Source organism: Cinclus cinclus, chromosome 2, assembly GCF_963662255.1.
Source record: "Cinclus cinclus chromosome 2, bCinCin1.1, whole genome shotgun sequence".
Lineage (NCBI taxonomy): Eukaryota > Metazoa > Chordata > Aves > Passeriformes > Cinclidae > Cinclus > Cinclus cinclus.
In genome coordinates, this window is record NC_085047.1 from 25,844,080 (window position 1) to 25,852,985 (window position 8,906).

An 8,906-nucleotide genomic window follows, 5' to 3' on the forward strand; every position below is an offset into this window, starting at 1 on the left:
CCACCACTACCCCTCATAGGGCACTGTTGTCACCGATACACCAAGTCATACCATGTTATGGACAGCGACAGCGCTGCATCTCAAACATGTTCCTCCTGCTGACCCAGGGAGGAGAGGATGCAGTGGCACCATGAGTCGTAGCTGCATAGTGGTGTGACCATTCCCCTTTTGTTTTGCAAGTGCATAGCACAGAGGTTAGCACAGGAGGAGCTGGAGCCCTCTTGGCCTTTCCCTCATAATCTGGTGCTCTTCTAGGAACGCATCTAAAGAGAACACCTGTGATGAGAAACCATTCAGACATGTCTGGGTTCTTACAGGAGAGCAGGAGGGTGTGTGCAGGAGAGAAGACTCCCTGCTCTTTCCAAGTTTTCACTACTTCCCCCTGCCACTGAAATGCAAATTGGTGAGAGTGGTACAGGTTTCTACTGGAAGGGGACAGTATTGGACAGATCTACAGTGGTGTTAATCCCTGAGCCTCAGAAGAGGAAGATGCTATTATATTCCATTGCTATATATACTTGCTGCTTTTTATTTATTTAACAGGTGTAGCAACTGAAACACAAGGACACTTCCAGCATTAGTGAGGATTACTGAGGATTTTCCAGGAATTCTGATTCCTGATTTTCCAGGAGTTGGAAAAAGCCATAGAGACCTCCAAGTAAGCAGATCCTTATCCTGTCCATCTGGTAGTGCTGCCTCTCAGTAGCAAGTGCCACAACTTTACAAAGGATATGAACGTTTGTCCAACTACACACAAGAAAACACTTTCCACTTTAAAATGGGAGCAAACATAGGGAAACAAAGCCTTGCACACAGTCACATACAAGCACACACCTCCCAAATTTCATACAGATGTGCTCCTGCAAAATATCTGCTCAATGCCAGCCCAGTGTGAGTGGGCTCATTTCCATCAACTTATCTGGGACTGAGGAAGCCCAACCCCAGTGAAATCAATAGAACTGCAGCAGTGCTATTTCTCCTTTCTTTGCACAGGGCTGAGCACAGTGGGGGAACTCTAGGATCACAGCCAGCCTCTCCCACACAACCAAGTTGCTCCTAATAAAAATCTGCAGAAATATATGAGCACAGAGGAGACTGGTGGTTCAGATTATTTTGAAATAGCTGTTTTCTAAGCAGAGGTGAAACTCATCATTATTAGTTCCCATTACTTACCATAAAACCAGGCACGTTAGATGTGCTCAAAGCCTGAAGCAAATGCTTTGGTGTCACATTCAGCTGAAAATCACATTCATTTTTTCTTCAGCAAGAGAACAGTAAAAGAAAACTCAGTAAATTCCTGACTTCACCTTTGTGCCCTCCATTGCACTTATTCCAGCAGAGCAGGAGTTCACACAAACCAGAGCGAATTTTGATGGAAAAAAAACTAGGTGACTTCAATGAAAATGGCTATATTCAGCCTCACAGTGAGCCTGTTGAAGCCATGCTGCAGCATCAGCAGCAAGCCATGGCCCTGCAGATGTCAGAATCAGATGCCTGTGGGTCTGGACATAAAGGACAGGTAGGTGTAACTATATTTTGAAAATTTATAGTTAAGAGATGGCAAATTCCAGTAACTATGAGCTATTTTAAGAACAGGTCTTTCCTCATGACCTGCTAGGGAGGGGAGCGGAAGAGGCACCGACTCTGAGACACTTCAGGTAACATGTAGTACTATATAAATTATAATGCCAACTAAGTAGGAAAACATATGGTACTTAGTTGCAAACTGAAGTGTGTGTGCAGACTCAGGGGAGGAGGTTAAAGCCATACAGTTCAATACTGTCTCTCCATCTTTATGAGCGCAACATATACATACAGTGTTATGAAATATACATAATTTCACCAAAGAAAGCCTTTCCTTTTCTAATTTCCATTCCACTTTTCCTTGTGAGGGGTTAGTCACACCTTTCAGAAAGCACATTCCCACAAAGGGCGCCTTTACCTCTGGGCACACCATATAAAATAGTGCATGTGTATAAGGAGAGATGATGATTGCCAGCTTTTTACACATATTTCACCATCCTTTATCATAGGTATGCACACACACTCACGTATCTATGGATGCGTGTGTGCCTTCATATAATGGCACCATCTGCTGCCAGAGCTGGAAGTTCTGCAGCATCATCTATTACTACGTTTTTACGTTTTTATTTTTCATTTGAAGGAAAGAATCAACAAAATTTGCATAGATCCCAACTTACTCTGTCTTGACACATGGACACTAGAATTGATAATGAAGGCTTTGTACAGACTGGAGAGAGAGGAAAGCACTTGGGACTTTTAGTGAACACCAGTGTTCATGAGCACAGACTAGGGAATCCTCATTTGTCACATTTGCTGGGTTGTTGTGTGGCTGAGCCAAAAGGCAGCCCAAGCTAATGGACAGGTCACAAGGCTGGGTGTGCCTGAGCCCTGCAAGCAACCCTGGATGAGTCCCCTCACCTCCTGCCCACCCCCAGCCTGGGTCCATCCTAGCTAATAGTCTGCCTGCCCTGCAGAGGAAGGGATCTCTCATTCTGCCCATGTGGCGCTTAATACAAAGGGTGCCTCAACTTAGTGGTGGCCTCTAAGTGCCACAACAATACCACTAATAATCAAGGTTACAATTTTACTGCCAAGACTGTATTATTATGTGGCATTATATGTTTGAACATGCCTAGTCTCATTTCTAGCAAAGGGCTCAGCTCAGTGCTCCCTGTTATAAATCATATGCTAATTATAAGTCTAATCTGAACAGCTTTTACTTTTCTTATAAAATGATGGTATAGAACATAAACTTTGTTGTGATGTTGTATTGCTATTTTGCCTGAGGTGCCTTTGTCCTCTAGCATAGCTCCACGTGTAAGGTATCAGCAAAATAGTGGGAGGCCAAGAACAGAGTTTGCATAAATTGCTTATATTGCAGGATTATGCCAACAGCAGTCATATTACTCCTGGTAATTTGATTCCAGCCTATCCTTTGACACATGCAACTTGAAGGAACTAAGTACCCATTAGGATGGATGTTCCTAAAAGTGCTAACAGCCTGAAACTTTACATTATTTTAAAATACCTGGTAGAAATGAAAAATGCACACTCAGTCAAATATTTGTTTTCATCTGTATGTCAGCATCAGATTGTTTTAATTCATGATGACAAGTTGATGCTTGGAAAAACTTAGGAGCAATGAGCCAAATTCTGTCCTTGGTAAGATCCCAGTTCTCCAAAGGCTGAACATCATCTGAGCAGCGCTCAGACGCTTAAGCCCTGTATGAGTCACTTGTACCTCTTTATTAGCAGTCCCTGGGAATCTGCCCCAAAGACAAATGGAGTATTTCTGGCTCTGCCCTTGGGGTTTAGTGGATTTATATGGGTAGAACAGAACACATTGGAATGGAGATGTGACCTATTTTGGTTCTAGCTGGTGATGAGCTCCATGTCAGGAGTTTTTAAAAGCTAAATCTGCACTTGTGCCAGGAGTTCTAAAATCCCTGGGCAACCTCCAAGTTCTGCTTGACACCCTTAGCTGAGCTCTTTGAAGGCACTCTGAGGTGAGCTGCTGTGGTGGTTCCTGAGGCAGCTGATCTTTCCCCAGCATGCTGTACAGGTACCTGATCCCATAGCATGGACTCCCCACTGCCATTTTGCTTTTAAACCCTGCAGAGGACTAAACACAAACAGAAACACAGTTCCCTTCCTTCCCAGTTTGCAGCAGCTGCCCTTCATTTCTGCACGTGTCCCAGGTTAGCAAACATCCTCATATTCCTCATCCCGTCCCAAGGCTGAAAAGTGTACAGGGTATACCTGCCTTTGCTCACCCAACTTGTGCAGAGCAAATGAGGTGGGAAGGGTGCTGAAGGCAGGTAAACAGCAAGAAGGTTTGGGGTTGGGGACTGTTTTCCTTTTCCTATTTTAGTTAGTTTGGGGGAATATGCTGTGCATTTCTTGTTTGGATATTCTTTTCTTCTTTTCATAACACCAAGCAGGAAAGTTGCACACAAAATCTGGAAACCTCATTATTATAATCTTGAAAGCAAGACACTGGCAGGAACTGTAGCCAGAGTTTCTTCTCAATACTCAAAATAAGGTTCAGAATCCCTCTTCACTTGCAGAAGACGGAGTTAAAATATGAAACCTTAGCAAATCTGACAGGGTCACCAATATACAGTGTCATCTTTAAAACATCCTGCTCTCTTTTCTTGGTTGAAGCTGGACAAACACATTAACTCTGCTCAGCCCTTCTCACCTGTTGCAGCTCTCAGACCCCTCCTCTCTTTTCTGCCTTGCTCTAAGGAGCAGATCATTACACTTTTCCCTGTGGATAGTCTATCATGAGCTATTTTTATTCTCTCTGCAATTTCCTAACTTCCCCATGCCAAATACTCACTAAGAGTCATCAACCTTCATCAAGGCCAACAAATGAATCAAATCTGCTGCCAGGTCATTTAGGAGATGAGCCAGTTTAGAGTTAGGGAAATTTTTTAATAGTCCCATACTGAGAGAATATTTTAAATGCTATAGCTTTAAAAAGTCATATTCAAACTTTTCAGACTAATTATATTCTGAGTAATAAGCTGCAGATGAAGTTTCTGAGGACTGGCTTCCTTTAGGAACATTAGAGCTTATAATAAACTATTTTTCTCCACTTCATAGATCAGTCTACCCACCCATTCTTCCACCTACAAGCATAACCCTATATACAAATGTATAAAGCCCCAAAGAGGAAGACTCATTTAGAATATCCCATCCTTGGTGATTTGCTGAACGATTTGCATCACAATTTACAGGAACAAAATGTTTTTAGTTATATTATCACTATGTATACTGCTTTTATTTCTTTCCAACTGCATATAATTTTTTTCTCCCTCCCACATTTTCATTTCCCTTCAAGATACAGGAGCTACTGGGCACTGGTAAACTGATGCTGCACAATCCCTCTGAAGCAGATGTTTAGCAAAGATAGGTGATATGATCCATGTATAGAAAACTCTTACCTATCTCTCTGTGGACATAAAGCTCTGCTTTGAACAAGGTTAGTATAGATCATCTAATGGAGTTTGTTTTTTGTTTTTTTTTTCCCATCTAGCTCTTTTCCTTGTGTTGTCATAGTGGATCTATAGACAGGGAGAGCAAGGCACTGGGAGTTTTTCAAAACAAGGCTGTCTTAAAGTGAGTTATGTTTTGGAGGGTTGACAGAACAGCAAGGGGGAAGCTAGCAAACAAACCTTTGCTTTAAAACTGAGGACATGAAATGCTATCCTGCGGGGCCTATAGTCCATGGGTCATCAGGAAATTTCACACCTTCTAGCTACAAGTGGTGTACAGCCTGGTTTCTGCTTCTTGTCTAAAGGAGGAACTGAAATATCCCAGGAACCTGGGTCTGGTCCCATTGAAAAGGAGAGGAGACAGCTGCCCTTCCTAGGAAACGTGAAAAGCATATAGCTGGCCAGATCTGCTTAAAGAGCTTAGGAAAGCAGCTGAAGGAAAAAGGTACAGTGCACTGGCCACAGTCTCTTCTAACAGAAATGCAGCTTACCAGGAGCACAGTATTGCCTGGGGCAAGCATTTACATGGCCGGGTGGTGTTCTGCTCCTGCAGACTGTGTCACTTGGCACACATCTGGCTGACACAGCTGGATCACTTCACTCAGGTGTTTTATTTTACTGTGTGACATAACACTGGCAAGCCACACACAGTCACTGAAACCACTCTCCCATGCAGCCCCATGGAGCTTGCTGATGAAGGAATGCTTTGCACACAGCATTTGCAGGCACCATCTCCACCATCCACTTAGCCCTCTTGGCTGAAAATGCAGCTTTAGCACACAGCATCTAGATAAACTGAAAAGCTCCAAGGTTAAGTGGGAAATAGAAATCTAGTGACCCCTGTCTGGGCAAGTGAGCTTAATGACTTGTCTGCTGCTGCATGTACCAAACATATGCTTGCAAGCAGCTGTCTAAGCAGCCCCTCCAAAATAAATGACTGATGGAAATTATTTGCCTTTAAAAATGGGATAAGTCAGCTAGGAGTCCTGCTATAAAAGGGTTAATGGGATATATGAATTGGTAGTGAGTGAAAAAGAGAGTAGAAAAGCTGGAGTCAGAGGCAACACCCCTTGTTAGGTATTTACCGTTTACTAAACCGCTTCCACTGCATATGCAAGGCAGATGAATTACTCTGTAAATCCTATTACTCTGTGTGGATAAATCTTACATTCAAGTTAACAAGTCTGAAAAGCTGGGGAATGGAAGCTGCTGAATGGATATTCTGGGATCAAAACAACTGAGGACATGGGAGGCAACCGAAGCGATACGCATACGCGCACACATACACACATTCACATACACACACATCCCTCTTCAAGTATTCTTCTTGTCTCTGTCATTAAATGGGAGGGATGCAGGACACAGGGGATTGTGTGGCAGAGCATTTGGTGACATCCAGCAGGATTTATTTCACAGAAAGAGAAAGAAAACTTTGCTACTGCTGTTAGCTTTTCTAGGGGATTGCTCCCTTGATGCTTCAGGGTTTGTGCACTATCAGCTCCTCATACAGATCACAGACTTATTTTAAATTACATCCAGTAGTTTTACAGCCATAATACACAGTGTGCACACTCACATATGCAGATTTTTTTTTTTTTCAGTAGGGTAGTTACAGCAGGTAAGTTGAGCAAGGCAAAATTTGAAAAAAGAAACATACAGGAAAAAGACTACTGCAGTTCAGCTATTTGGGACGCTCCTAACTGAAAGCCCAAGTAGAGTCAGAAGTACTGCTGGAAAACCTGCACAATGAAACCAGAAATATAACACTCAATAGTGCCAATAAGCAAGGTTACATGTGCAAAGACATCCTCATCACTACCAGAAACACAGGCACAGCATACACCCATTTATTTAGCCCTGCAAAAAAACCCAACACAATCTTTGTAAATGTCAGAGCTGCTACATCATTTTTTTCACCAGCCTTTTCAACTACTGTATCCATCTTCCCTGCCCACAGGGCAGAAAAATTAATAAACAAAATTAAAAGACAAGAGTTTCCCAAAAGAACTTGCCTGAGAGTTGTGGCAGCACCAGGGCTAAAGTTTTTGCATATGTACAAAAAAAAAGCATGGGAAGATCAATGGAACATCTGGCAAGCACAGCTGGATCCCTTTTCGATTCCTCTATTGATACTGCAGGGCTGGTGGAAAGTGTACGTTCACAAGAGCTGGCTAATACAAGCAGATCTTTCCACACTGAAATTCTTTAGACTCAGAGCACTACACAGAGGATAGTGTGGCAAGAAGTGTTAAAATTTTTCAGAAGTGTTTCAATTTTTTCATATTAAAGCACAAACACACATGCAGAGCCTGTCTGTAGCAGCTGCTGCTACGGCAGTTTGAGAGGTAAAATTAAACACATTCTCAACAGAGACACATACACATAAATTTGTATCACGTCACACCTACACGTTGCATACATGGCAATTTAGATGCACACGCAGAAGAGGAAAAGTTGGCAAAATGCCCTACCTGAGGATGGCTGTGTCCCCTTGCCTCACGGTGATGTTATCGGTACCTCGGCTAAAATCCACGCTGCGGACTGGCAGCCCTGTAGGGAGAAGGCAAAGCAATCTCAGTAGGACCAGCGGTAATTGTTTCCGATCAGGCTGAGCCCTTGCTACCATGGCTGGTCTCGTCGAGTTTCACTGTCAGTACTTGTCTCTTTTTCTGCCTGTGTACGTGGACAGATAGACGTAGAAAGAAAACAATAATAATAATGTACAACTCTCGCTCTGATCGACAGCCCAAGAAAGGGGAGGTGATTTCACAGTCCTTCTCAGCTGCCACTTTCTCTTGCTCTTTTCAGTCTCTTGATGGCTTCTTTCCCTTCCTTGCCTTTTTTTTAATGCTTTCCCAAAAAAAAAAAAAAAAAAAAAAAAAAAAAAAAAAAGTCTTAGCAGAGCCTTCAAATAAAAAAGGGAAAAGGGGAGCGGGGGGGGGGGGTTGTGAAGCAAGATGAAAATGTCAGGTAGCAAAATAACTACGAAATAATAACAATTAAATCGACCCGTTTAGAGTGATTAAGAGAGGTGGGGAAAAAAAAAAAAAAAAGAAAAGGAACAAGAGGAATCGTGTGCCACTGGGATGCGGGAGGGGACAGTCCTGTGGCTATGCAGCCTCCAGCCCCGCGCTCCCTCCTAACCCACTTTCCCAGGCGGAGCGAGCGAGGGAGGAGGAGGAGGTGGAGGAGGAGAGAGGGAGGAGGGAGCCTTACTCGTGAGACGGCAGCTCGGCAGTACAGCGGTGGCGGCAGCGCGGAGGGAGCCGCGGGCCGCGCTCCCCATCCATTCCCGCGGCGCAGCCGGCCGGGGGCCCGCGCCGGGGAGCGGGGCTGCCCGGGGGGACACGGAACAGCGGCCGTGGAGGGGAGAGGGGCCTTGGAAAGGCACGAGGGCTGCAAGGCAGAGGGGGGAAGTCCCGAAGGAGGGGGGAGGAGGGAGAGGCAGAGAGGGAAGGGGATGGGAGAAGAAGAGGGGGCTGGAGAAAGGAGGAGAAGGGGAGCGGGGAACTGGACCGGGAAGCAGGGAGAAGGCAGGAGCAGCCGGGAGCTGCTGAGCGGGAGGGAGGCACAGGGAGTAGGGCACAGAGGACGGAGGAAGGTACGGCCAATATTCTCAAGATGAAATAATGAGGAAAGAAGGTCTGTGGCCAAAAGTGCAAACAACTTGGCTTAGCGGCCTGAAGCCACACGCTAGCTGATTTACAGAGCAGCATCCTTGGCAACTGCCTCTGCAGCCTCAAACCTTGCTTCTTTCCCTCTCAGACTTTCCTCTAGCCAGATAACCAGTTGTACATCCCTCCCTCCCACCTCTCTCCACTCAGCCCTTCCCGCCCCCCACCTCCTTTCCCAGCCGCGGAGCGACGGACCGGAGACAATGTC

The 8,906-nt window shown here is 44.7% G+C and overlaps 1 protein-coding gene across 2 annotated transcripts in view; it reads right to left on the minus strand.

The window, feature by feature from the left end:
• The window catches only part of LSAMP (limbic system associated membrane protein), a 307,000-nt gene extending 299,091 nt beyond the window's left edge, over positions 1–7,909 (minus strand). For both annotated transcript variants that reach the window (XM_062515496.1, XM_062515495.1), the window contains exon 1: positions 7,496–7,909. In XM_062515496.1, the coding sequence (XP_062371480.1) occupies positions 7,496–7,650 (155 nt within the window). In that variant the 5' untranslated portion in view covers positions 7,651–7,909. The remainder of the gene's footprint in view (positions 1–7,495) is intronic.
• Between the last annotated feature and the right edge of the window lie 997 nt (positions 7,910–8,906).